The 13,127-nt window shown below is 40.1% G+C and overlaps 1 protein-coding gene across 1 annotated transcript; it reads right to left on the reverse strand.

The window, feature by feature from the left end:
• Nucleotides 1-1,290: 1,290 nt before the first annotated feature.
• On the reverse strand, nt 1,291-9,575 carry LOC140951953 (polymerase delta-interacting protein 2-like). The gene is made up of 11 exons (XM_073401339.1): nt 9,499-9,575; nt 9,364-9,424; nt 8,683-8,780; nt 7,940-8,042; nt 7,418-7,484; nt 7,084-7,197; nt 6,442-6,578; nt 5,997-6,023; nt 4,829-4,954; nt 3,923-4,002; nt 1,291-2,797 (listed from the first exon to the last, which is right to left on the reverse strand). Exons 1-11 carry the CDS (start codon nt 9,555-9,557, stop codon nt 2,686-2,688), a joined length of 984 nt encoding a protein of 327 aa, XP_073257440.1. The 5' UTR covers nt 9,558-9,575; the 3' UTR covers nt 1,291-2,685.
• Nucleotides 9,576-13,127: the final 3,552 nt, after the last annotated feature.

Raw genomic sequence — 13,127 nt, forward strand, 5'->3', positions numbered from 1 at the left:
AAATTACTCTCTCTTAATTAAGAATTCAAAAACTGTCAGGTCTAAAAAATGGATGAAGAAGAGTGTTTGTGTTCGCGACAAGTGTTCTCTCTCTAGTTTGAATGTGCTTAGTTACGTTTTCGTGAAGACTTGCAACAAGTCTGTCAACCTCGAGAGTTACACAGCAATGAGAAAGGCTGTAAAGCGACCGGAGCGAGGTTTTCAGACTACGAAGTGGTCGACTGCAAAGCGGAGTAAAGACTTTCATTATTATTATTACTATTTTTTTGTTTTTAGCAGTTGAAAGAAACTTTTGAATTTTAGAGGTTGACAGTTTTTTTTTATTATTTTTGAAAGTCTATATATATTTTCCCAATATAAGTATGTGTTACCACATTTTGTAGGTGTTCGGAAAAAATGACTTTTGCAGCATCAAAGAACTGTTCGACCATACTTAAGAAGATACTGTTATACCTTCTAGTAATAAAGTGGAACGATCGAAACGTTCGACGATATGACTTCAAGACAGGGGCCTATTAGCTAGGATTTTTCAAAGAAGGGGAGGGGGTGGCCACACTGTTTCGCACCCAGGCGAACTCGCAACGCCCAGATATTCATAAGGTGGTTACACCGAATAAATCTGTATCCAGCCAATAACAATAGTGGTATTTCCGATAGTTATCCACTGGGTAGTGGTGTACATGTATCTGGTGAATAGCACTACCCAACTTATAAACAACTGGCCCAAGTTGTTAAAAAGGTGGTTAGCGCAGCCTCCTCCTCAGGCGCTTCGATCGTTTTTCGCAAGCTAGAGGCGAGCGTCTGGTGATGAACCCGGCAAGGAACCATGGGAAGCGTTTGGACGGCAGGCGAAGCGCCGTCTCCCCCGTTGTCTCCTTCCCGCCTTCCTTTGCGCGCACATTTTCATCGAGAGAGAGAGAGACGTCTGGGTACGAGGCAGTGGTTAGAGCTATGCACCAGATAACTCTCTATGCACTGACAGCAGCGCAATTGGTTTCCCTAATACTTATCCACTGGATAGTGATTTATCTGGTGAATGACACTATCCAACCTTTGAACAACTGGAGCCTAATTGTCACTTACAATCAAAACCACTCGCCCACGACTCGTGGTTCCACTTGAGGTTTAAACATTTTGACGTCAGAAATCATCAGATTCTTTTCCACCACGCGGGAAACAGGACAGAAAGGTTACTTAAGACTGAACCAAAGCAAATACACTGCAGATGATGATATTGATTCTGTAGGCAATTAGACTATATAGGGAACACCTCCTACAATACGAAATTACTACAGTATAAACAACATTTTTATTCAGTCATTATTGGTTCTTTATATAGGAATGTTTTTTTATATGAATGGTTACTTCGTTTTTGGAGAAAGTAACGTCCACCTACAAATAATATATACACTATGTATTCACAATTTATAAATGGAAATATCGATCGACTGAGCAATCTGGAACGAAAAATGAAAGTTCTTATAAAGATAACTAAAAAAAGTGGGGGTTAGAAATGATAAATTATCTCCGACTTGTCGTCCAAGGGTTGCCTTGTTATCAGTAAACATAAGACTGATTTATGTAGATGGCAAAGCTGACGCTGTAAGGGCCTGTTTATATGGAGCTGGGGACCCCAGATAGGTGAGGTAACATGTACATGTGGAGGGTCACCCACCTATCAAGTAGACTTGATCACATTTAAATGAGATTATATGGACAGGCGGGTTACCCCACCTAAGCGGGTTACCTCACTTACCTGAGGTCCCCCACTTCCATGTAAACAGGCCCTAACAAAGTGCCTTAACAAAGTGCTAGTGCTCCTAACTTCAGCTCCACCCTTATAGCCGAGCCAACGTTTCTTTCTCGTGTAAACGGTTCGCCATGTTTTGTAAGGAGATATGAGTAAAGTTGGCTCGCTCAGGGTTGCTCGGGTGGGCAGGTGACGCTTCTACCCGGACAACTTTTCTCCAAATAAATGGGGTCAAAAATGTATGTGAAAATACAGTATAGAAAAAAAATTCGGGCGCGCAAAAAGGAAACACCTACAAGAGTTCATTTACGTTGTCATTATACTGCTTTTTTATCCGACACCTTGGCCATAAGTGCTTCACATGTCCGTATCCATTGTCATTTGCAGGCGGCCATGCTGCAAACAATCTGTATCGGGAACTACGTCGCGCGTGGTGACCTATGCGTGACAGGCAACCAAAAGGAGTAGGGAGGGGGAAAATCGCATCGCGCGAGAACGACGAGGGCTCCCAAGGGTCCTAGCAAGGGAGATATAACAAAGCCACAGTAGCAACTCCTCCCACGAGCGTTCTTCGCGTTCTTGCACGCTCAATTTCTCCCTTAACTCCAAAAACACATTTTAAGCTTGTATGTTTGGTTACCAAATTCGGACCACGTGATGTTCTACAGGGAATTTGCCTTTTGATTTTCGTAAATTATAAATGCACATACGCTTGCTTCCACGTGCCTAGGAAGGAGCCCATGGGCTCCTGGCATAGGACGATATTTGATAGAAAGAGTTCTCTGGGTCACTATCACGTGGTCTGAAATGGAAAAAAACATACAAGCTAAAAAGGTGTATTCGAGGGCCCATCACGCAGACTTATCACGAGGTTGTGGTAGTGAAGACTTCAATGTAAGCCTACGGCAATTCTTTAAATGATTCGTGTGTCTTTTTCAAGTGGTTCTCGATGGTTCCGGTGTATCTTCTTTTCTGCTGTCCAATGCGAAGGGAGGAATTGGAGTTTCAAACATACTGCCATCTGAGCGCTCAAATCGGAATTTCCCCCTAAAAGAAAAACGATAAGAAGGATAATACAGCAAAAACCCGCTTCTCGCCTGTCATTCCACTAAAATAAGACAGTGCCTGCAGGCTACTTAAAGGGGCTGTCATAGCGAGTTCCACCATTTTTTAGTCAAACCTGAGCTAAAATAATAAGTATTAACAAGAATAACAAGCAACCATCATCACGAAATCTGTCGTACAGATGAATAGTAAGTATTGTTTCTCCTTCGTAAATGTATGACATTACAGTGGAATAGTGTTTCCAAACCAAGTCACTTATAGCCTGTCCAGGGACGTTTTCCTTTCTTTTTTTTATTTTTTAAAGAATTTGACAGCGTGTGAGAACGAGCGCGAAGCGCCAGAAAAACAGAAAAAAAACTCCTTTTTCCTTTAACCACCCCCACCTCCTTGAGCTTGCAGTCAATAAATCCCCGGCGGTTTTATATTAGAGACCTTTACGTAGTGTGAGCACTTGAACCAGCGTCATTTTAGCGGGAAAAAGTGGTAGCCGTCGTCATTCTACTACGAGTTTTAGGGTTTATTTCCACTACCGCGTAATTTTTACGTGCGCACGCACGAAATTTTTATGCGCGAAAGTAAAATAGAACAGTATGGCGGGTCACGCGTACACCTAAAAGCTGAACCTCGCTCAACTTTCACGTTTACGCGTGTCCTTTCAGACATTGCCTCAATTTAATTTACGTACGTAAATTTTACACGGGTTCCCACGCAAAAATTACACAACAGTGGAAATCAGGCCTTAGCGAGAATGTCATAGTGGCGGAAACAAGTTATCAAATGTTAGAAGTTTTATAATTTTAGGATCAGGAGACGGCTTAACGTGCTTCAATCAGAATAATACAGTATTGCCAACTTTTCTGGGGCAAAAAAGTTCAATGAAGCTTTCTGAGGTGTATATTTTTTTTGAAAATACACGACTTAAACTTTAAGTCGAATTTCGTCCTCGTTCTAGAATATATATAAAGGTCTCTAGTGATATGCGCGCGCGCGACGATCTCTAAAGAGAAAATAGAGGGTCTGTGTACAGGCTAAGTCACTTATAACATACAAATACTGACAGTATACCGTGCGGCACGGGTTCAATGTTTTTTCTTACTCTTTACTCACCACATGTTTCCGCTGGGTGCCTGTAATGACACGTGACTGCTATATTGGAAAGCTGGTTGCTCTGGTGACAAGACAGGTTCCTATATAAGTCACAAAACGGCGTCAGTAACTTATTTTCAGCCTTGTTTTAGATAATCGTGAGCAGAGAAATCATTTTCTAACGTTAACCCTTTTTTTGCTGTTTAAAACCTCACAGAAAAAGGGACAGTATTCCCGAAACGTCTGAGTTATTTTCAACTTTAATCGGCTTTCCGAGATACCTTAATCTTTAAACAGCCACATGTCATTTGCGTCACAGTTTTAACTTTCCTACCTTTTGTTAAGAGCTTGTTAGTTGTGTTCGGAAAAAATGGAGAAGACAAATCTACCTTCAATACGGATCTCAGAAATAGAAAGCAAGGCAACGATGATTTCTACCTTAAGAGAAAATTTTCGAAAATTCAGACCTGTTCCTAGGGCGTCTTTTGGACGATAACCGGTCACCTCGCCACCAAACCATCTCGCAACCAACGAAATCGCCACTAAGAAGTAAACTCTAACTCGCCACTAAAAAACAGTCTACTCGCCTAAGATAAGACAAGATCTTAAACGATAACCCCCGTCGACCAGTGGATTGTTATGCCCGGGGTGCTTGGCTTGTTGCTCCCAATCTTCCAAACTACGCAGACTTAACAGCTGGTGGCGAGCTGGTTGGCAGCGAGTTGACTTCTTGGTGGCGAGTTGGATGGTGGCGAGATGACTGTAAACCCTTCTTGGCAGAGGAAAGTAAGCGGAAATATATGAAATGACTCATATTTTGAACTGCGGATAAAGATATGAAAGTGGAAATGATCCTCGCGGTAAGAAAGATTGGAAAGAAAGATTGTGTATTTTCTTCAGGCGTCGTTTTTCACCAAAAAGCCTTACCTGTCCCACCACACCCCTCCCTCTGACAGTCTCCAGTGTGCCCGACAGACTAAATATTCTCCAGTGTCTTTCTCGAAGTTGAACAATTTCCTGTCCAAGATTCTCAATTCTGATGCAGTATCGCCACTGAAACAATAACATCTAATCTTGTGAGAAGTGTAATAATTAGTCAGCAAATAAAATAAGCTGCATTCCAGCCTATTAGCAGGTCTTTATTCTAACTGAACTTTAAGGCCACTAACTCGGTTCTATAGTCTCATACACAGTCGTTGTTATCTGGGTCTTTAAGAAAGGCAAGGTGACAACCAACTTACTGTTGTTGAAACTCTAAAGCCTCAAATATACCATGCGTGGCAGGCATTCCGAGGGGAAGGACAAGGGGATTTCAGACTCGCGAGAAGAGCGAATGGTGTGCAAGGAAGAGGGAAGGTTCCTCCCTTCTCCCATGCACCAGATTGCCTTTCTCTTCCCTTTAGAACGCCTTCCACACAGGCTACCTGAAATAAGGAGGGGAATTTTTTGGTGTCCCTCTATAATATGGGTATAAAGGGTGGCAAAGTTACTTTTTCATCACTCACATTCCTCCAGTGTGGACTGGGGATGAATGAGTGCTAATAATGGCAGTGATGCCAATGAGTTTATTCATCTATTTGTTTGTACTCTTTGCTCCAAGACATTTTTCTCCTCTACTCAAAAACCAAAATTTTCAAATTCCAGTTTGATCAGGAATATGCAGGGTGCAAAGAAAATCATTTTTACAGCTTGCCATTCGGGCAAGCTGAAGCTAGCATTTACTAGCCCAGACGTCATTACAACTAGCCCCGAAAGCTTTTTGGCGGGAAGAATTGACTTCACAGTTCTTCTGTTATTCGAATTTTTCAAAAAACATCACTTGCCTGTCAGGCAAGTTAAAAACAGAATTCACTAGCCCAATAGCAAAATCCACTAGCCCCGGGCTATCGTACACTACTTTCTTTGCACGCTGAATATGGTCAATCTTGATGGTCAATCTTGACTTGACAGGGATGGGTAGGACAGAACCCTGGGACCAAAGTTGGAATATGGTAGAAGAGCTGCTATTTGGAGGTGATAAAATCAAAATCATCAACCCTTTAAGCATTCAAAGAAACTTGAGGTTATGTATAACACAGGAAATATAAATACTCACCCAGTAGTCCTGGGATGAGAGGTTGTTCTGAAAGTATGACAAAATCAGTCAGTTCTTCTAAAGATAAGGTGTTATAGTTGCAGTCGGCATTTTCCCTTAAGTCATCTGTTTTTTTCTCATTTTCTTTTTTTTTCTAAATCTACAGAATCATGTCGGTGAAACTGAAAAAAAAAATTTAAAAAATAGCCAAGAATTCCTAGTTTTTAGCAGTGCATTTTAAAGTGAATCTGTTAAAGAAAAATTTTCTTCAGGCGTTCCTTCAGTTCAATTTATTATAATAATATGTATTTTTTCACAAATCTATTTGTTTATATGTTCAGTTATTTCTTCATTCACAGTATTTTTGTGGCTAAATACACACAAGTTCAAGGAGACCTGGTAAACATGTCTAAATACTTTCCACTGATAAGTACAAAATAACAGAGGTCGGAAAAAAGTTGCACACCTTAGTTCCCATGTAAAACGGCATGACAGTGATCCTAACATTAGAATGTGTTTCTCTGTGCACATCTGTCAGTTCCAACCATTTGTGGTTCTTTTCCTGCCATGCTTGAAGAGCCTCACGAGGTGCGAAAGGTGGTACTAGTACAGTGGACGTACAAAAATATCACTTTTTGACAGAAGTTAATGCAATATGCAATAACCGGCCTGTTTCTAGACTACCAACATAATGTTGACAGTAGACAAAAGAAATTTATAGTCAAAACCACACTATTAGTCAAGGTTTCCAGTAGCCTTTTGTAACATTTTGCTCCTTGAGGAATGTGTGACAGTTCAAAGGAATGTCTGCATTTGAGGCTACCTTTGTATTTCAGAACACTTAGTATGAATAATGAATGCCTGTCATAAAAAAAATACTTCTATAACAAAACAAAAGTGCATGCTCTGACTGGTCAGTTTGGTCTTTGCATAGCTGTTTTATGAATATTTTTGCATAAAAAGCAGCAAAAGATAACCTAATGCACCACTGTCTTGCATGGAGACAATCGTGAATAATTTTCTTTTTACACCATCTTTGACGTCAGTGACTGTAGTCAGTGCTGGAATTAAAAGGTAATATTTATTTCATTATTGGTATTTTTAATACCTTTCCCTGGTTCAGGATACAAGAATCTGTCAAAGAGCTCATGATGAATCGGACGAGAAAATGCATCTGAAACTGTGTATGGAAGAACATCTTCTTGAGATATGTAGTCCAGACCTAAAATACAGTAACATAAGAATTAGTTACACAGGGAGGAGCCTACAGGTACACTTCTACAAACCAGCACTTTCACCAACATTACCAGTAATTTTAAGGTCATGTTGATGGATATATAAGTAAATGTATGACTGGCAGTTTTAGATCCATTCTGTACATTTCGGTTCAAGTTACAGTTTCTGAAATTGTTAAAGAGAAACAGATTTAACTATGTGCTTGCCTGGAATTGAGTAGAGCGCATTGTCACTTTCATACCCAAGAAATGTTACAATCTCAGGTTGAGCTCTCTGAAATAAAAAAAAATAGCATAAAGATGACATAACTGCTGATCCTTAGCTGGCCCTTGGGTCGTGTCCACCCCATATTGAAACACACTGACCTGTGTACATGTACCTACTTCACAATACCTACTAGCCTATAATTTATCCCAAACTGTTAAATAGGTTCTTTATTCTCATGTAGCAAAAAACTCTCAGAAGATCTTGTGTATTAATTTAAAGAAAAGTTTAAACTATAACAACTTTTGTTTTAGTCATGATTATAAATCATTGGTAACAGAACTTCATGTCGTTCAATTTGGTCGAAAATCATATTCGTAATTAACCAAATCCAACACCCTGTAGACAGTTTTCCAATTTTGATTAATCAATCGTATGGTTAAAGATGGAACTGGACTCCACTCAGTCCTACTACCATTATTAATAAGGATAATTGTTTTATGACAAAGGAAACTGAAACTTACAATAAATGGAGAATCCCTGTTATCGATTAGTGCCTGGTAATAAGTCTGTGTTTCAGCTTTTATTTCTTTCCCAGGATTGAAAGATCCATTCTCTTCAAATGACCTGTTAACAGAATAACATGCATTAATGACCTGAAGGTACACATAAATTATCATACATGTATAAACTGGAGATGCCAACTGCTGCAGGTCTGAAATTATGAGACCTTCTTTTTTGCACTTATCACCCCAACCAGCAAGAGCACAGCCCTGGCACATAAGCACTTGAGCCTTCCAAGCTTGGGCAGGCACAAGTATTTACCATCAAGAGTACATATTTATCATCAAGAACAAGAGGCAGCGTCATCCATCTCGGCCAGGTTTTAACCAGACATGTTTCAAATGGCATTGGGCTATTGCATTTAATATCCGCACCCCCCGGTTGAGGAACCATGGAATTCTCCAGGGGTAAGTTAAAAAAAAATGAGGATTTCTTTAGGTGTAGAGTAAAAAAAAATATGGAATTCTTTGGGGCTGAAGCCTTAATTTTCACAAAATCCTTCAGGGGTGAACCCATATTCTTCAGGGGTATGATCCAGGTCTTCAGGGGTAAAGCCATATTTTATATAAGTCTTCATCAGGGGTAAGAAGAAAAGGTAAGTCCTCAACCGGGGGGGCGGGGGGGTACGGTTATAAAATGCAATAGCCCATTGTTGGAAAATGTGCCAAGGACAAATGGGTTAAAGCCTTTTGCTGTGACTAACTTTTCATTTTCTCTTGTTTCCTTGTCCCGATCATACACCCTTGCTGTCCACGTGAAAAGTATGACGCCTCTGTAACCAAATATTCTGTGAAGGAACAGCTATGCAAAAATTAAAGGAACAATTCAAGTCATTAGAAAAGTGCATGCTTCTAAATTCAAACCAATCTGGGCAACAAATGTTTAAGGATCTTGCAGTATTCATCTCATGAAACACATTTTTCACAAAGATAAAAGTTGTGCCTCATGTGACCCAAAATCCTGGACTCCTCCAATGAAAGAGGGGGCTACTCCTGCAACCTCATCCCATACCTATTATCTACCCATTCACACAGCTGTGCCACATAAAAGATGAATCTTTTAATCCAGAAATCAGTTTTCGCCCATTAAGTGTTGTTCTCTTTCTTCTTCAGATTTTCTGGAGAATCGTGATTCAGGAACATTCACGTCCACTTTGTCCGAGGGCTTTGAAGAACGTGACATGTGAGCTCAACAATAGATGCTTTTGTACATAATTTTAATGATATGGGATGATTCCTAAGTCAGTCCCTGCATTCTGTTGTTTAGGCAACTAATTTAGTCCCTTTCCCTAGAATTTTTACACCTCCCTTCGCACAGCGTGAAAATTCTCAACTCTCTATCGTCATCGTACCGTTAAGTCGTCACGAAAGCTGAAGTTTATTACCTGTCCAGGTTCATATTTTCCGCTGGTTTTAAGTTCCTGAAAACGCCCGATTTCTGCCAGTCTGAAAGCATGACATGAACTAAGTAACAGAAAAATGAGTCAACTAGTCAATGTCAAAGATAACTGAAACCATACCGGGCATAATGCCTCCTCATTTGCAGCAAACCATAAAAGAAATTCCGCACTATCGCCATCTTATCTTCTTACTTTTTGAAGAAGAAACCGCTGGCCACTAGAATGTCAAGGATCCGCTGACCCTTCCCCCCTCCCCTCCTCTCCCCTTCCCACCCTGGACGAGGGTCTTACTCTCACCTCTTCGTTGAACGCTGCGTCCCTGTGGAATGAAGGTCCTTCTTTGTGTTGTGAGTCTAGAAACGTCAACTTCAACTTCCTTATTAGTCATTCTTTTATAGTCTTTCTTCAGTTATGCAGACAAAATCCTGCTTTGCGGCAGTTTTTCTTGCGGATTTGATGGTTCTCAGCATTGGTCACCATACCTTTTTTGTAGTCTCTCTACCCTTTGGGTAAAGGAAGCGGTTCTAACGACCTTTATCAACATTTTGAATTACTTTGATAATACCAAACCCTAACGAGTGGAACAGAATCTTGATTGCAACAATGGACCACTGATGGACCTTCTGATCCCCTAACCGCAAAGTTTAGATGTTACTTTTCCGTTACATGATAATTTTTGCCAACTGAGCATTTGATCTATTAGATTTCAAATCAGTCGGCTTTTGTTTTTCTCAAAATCGGTTTTCCAAAAAACCGATGCCTGATACACAGACCATTCCCTTCGTTGAGATGCCGGCCGGGAATAGTTACGCGCCACCGTTCCGTGACCGCGTGACTGTCTGACCACGTACAAATGATAAGAGACTGTGTGACTGGGGACGAGTCAGGTGTGAGCATACGTGCAGTCGAAAGAGTACGAAGGACGTGACCTTTATACTTGCCAGTGGTGCAGTATCCACCTTGGTGACGAACTTCTCTCTCCAGTTTCCTTTTCAGTTCGTTTTCTCCCTTTTCGGACCAGTTAAGCCCCTCTCTTGAGACAGGGAAAAGCACCCTGGGGATGAAGTGGTAAATTGACCTTAATATAAAAATATGCAGAAATTTCAGTAGCAACTTTTGAAATTTAAGTAGCAACTTTTTGATATTCAAGTAAGCAATTTTCCAGCACGATACAAGCAAAATCGTGACAGGCCCGAGGCTTAACTGGTCCGAAAAGGGAGTAAACGAATAGCACACAAACTGCGGTTACAAACATCAAAAATAACAAACGCATTGTATAACTGACTTTTGTAATATCTAACTTGACGTTTCGTATGCTTCAACTTACATCTTCAGAAGTGACCCTTAATATGATATTATAAAAGTTATACAATGCGTTTGTTATTTCTGATGTTTGTAGCCGCAGTTTGTGTGTTACTCTGCTTTTAAAACTGAGGTGGCCAAAAACCAAGTAGCCTGTTCACGGGCTAAAAACCAAGAGCATTTACGAGAACAAACAAGCCGAAAAGGAAACTGGAGAGAGACGTTCGTCACCAAGATACTTCCTTCGTACTGACTGCTCGTAACTAAGGAGCCACGTAACATGCTCGCACCTGAGTCGTCCCCAGTCACCGTCTCTTATCATTTGTACTCGGTCAGCTTGGGACGGTGCCGGGTAACTATTCCCGGCATCTCGAAGAAAGGGATGGTCCGTGTATCAGGTGCCGGTTTATAAGGGCAAAGGGAGAAATTCAGAGGACGCACGCGCGTGTTCCCCTTGCGCACTATATAAAACGGCTAACCAAAAAATTAACCAGCGCCAAGAGCCAAGACAAAGAGAAGGCTGGGTACGAGTCAGTACTCCCCCCTCGTGATTTGCCAGATCACTTTCCGTCCCAAATTACAGGACAACTCGGATTAATATTAATCCGTGGATTATAATAATAATAGATTATAATATGGTTATTATAATCCGGTAATAGATTATTATAATCCAATAATACATTATTATAATCCAGCAATAGATTATTATAATCCAGTAATAGATTAAGGCACGGCAAAAATTGGAAGGATTAGATTATTATTAATAATAATCATCCGGATTAATATTAATCTTTATTATAATCCAGATCAGAGCTATGACAGACAAACTGCAGACATTACACGCTGAACAAGGGACTGACGGCACATAAAACTGATCACATCAGTCACACGCTCACTTGCATATGTTAAGAGCTGGTAGCGATGTTGAGCCTAGAAGTAAATGAAAAGGAACAAGCGCCTCTGGGCCAGCGAATCCGTGCGGTGGGCATGTGTTTTTACAAAAAATTCAGTTGCAACTGTATTACCAGCAGAGCTGAGACAACTGCCGACTTCTGCTACTAAAATATAATAACGTATAATAAGGAGTGCGGTTATTGACTGAATTTGATTAAGAGTTTTGTTCACAAACTACTAGCACAAGTAGCAAATTCGTCGTGGTTAGAATAGAATATTTTCTTTATTGAGAGACTTGTACAAATTTGAGCTATGTGGGATTATATTTATCAGATTAATATTAATCGTAATCGCTTAAGGCACGGCTCAAACCTCTGTAATAGATTATAATAATCTATTACTGGATTATAATAATCTATTACTGGATTATAATAATCTATTACTGGATTATAATAATCTATTACTAGATTATAATAATCATTAGGATTAATATTAATCCGATTAATATTAATCCGAGTTGTCCTGAAATTAGTCAGCGAGCAAGCTATCCCGTTAGGAGGAGGCGTGAGAAGTCACGCAAGCCCCATATTGGTACCTAAGCGCGGGACAACATTTCGTGCGGTTTTTTTCGCGCCACAGCCAGACTCAAAAAACTGATTTCACGGTAGGATAAAATCCCTTTACTAAACTAACATTTCCATCTTAATGACTGACATAAAAAAAAGTCGAGATATAATATAACATTTTAAAATCAAGGAATCTAGAATCCCCTTAGCTGAATTGATTCTCTAGTTTACTTCTTCTCTCTATATACTGTCACTCGAGTAAAACAAAAATACAGCAACAACGACAGGATGTTTTTTGTCCTGAAATTTTTAAAAGAAATCAACACCTCACCAAAAAAAAAAGCGTTGATTGTTAGAGAGTCGAATTTACAAAACAGCCTTAGGTTGACGAAAATTCACCGGGATGAAAATCTCTTTTCTCCAGTCTGGGAATTAAAAAATTCTCGTAATAATTGCACCGCTTAATACGGTACAAAGATTATCCGAATAAAGAAAATAATAATCTCCGGCACAGTTACTTGTCTTAATTTCTAAGTTCTAGGGAGACGAGTTCAGAGAACATGTTTTTTTTATATTAGAGCTCAAAAGACACAGTGATTGGTAAGGTTAGACTGTTTCACAAGTAGCACCATACCAAGTTCGCGGTGCAGGTTTAAAGGCTTTGTCTTGTTTCTTTGAACTGACAGGCGGTGGGTTGTAAATTCTGGGCAGATAAAAGTGAACTTTGAGTTTTCGAGATGGAAAGGACGGACCGTTAGTATTGAATCTCTGATTAGACGGGAATTCAAGGCTTCGAGATAAGCTCGTGCTCACAGTTACCTCTGTGGATCTTAATGAAGAACACAGACGATTATCTAAAACTTTTTCTCGGCAGCCGCAATAGCAGAAGAACAGGAAGGAAATAAACATGAGACATAACATAATGATCACGGCCACATCAGGATTTATACCGTTTTTCCGATCAGCACATGATGAGTTCTTTCCAGG

The sequence above is a fragment of the Porites lutea genome, chromosome 11 (genome assembly GCF_958299795.1).
Source record: "Porites lutea chromosome 11, jaPorLute2.1, whole genome shotgun sequence".
NCBI lineage: Eukaryota > Metazoa > Cnidaria > Anthozoa > Scleractinia > Poritidae > Porites > Porites lutea.

Coding starts and splice junctions, on each gene's coding strand:
- LOC140951953 (XM_073401339.1), bottom strand. CDS start 9,557: ATGGCGATAGTGCGGAATTTCTTTTATGGTTTGCTGCAAATGAGGAGG. Junction 8,043..8,682: donor GAAACAAGAGAAAATGAAAA/GTTAGTCACAGC, acceptor TTCTGTTAACAG/GTCATTTGAAGAGAATGGAT. Junction 4,955..5,996: donor TCTCATCCCAGGACTACTGG/GTGAGTATTTAT, acceptor TTATTGTTTCAG/TGGCGATACTGCATCAGAAT.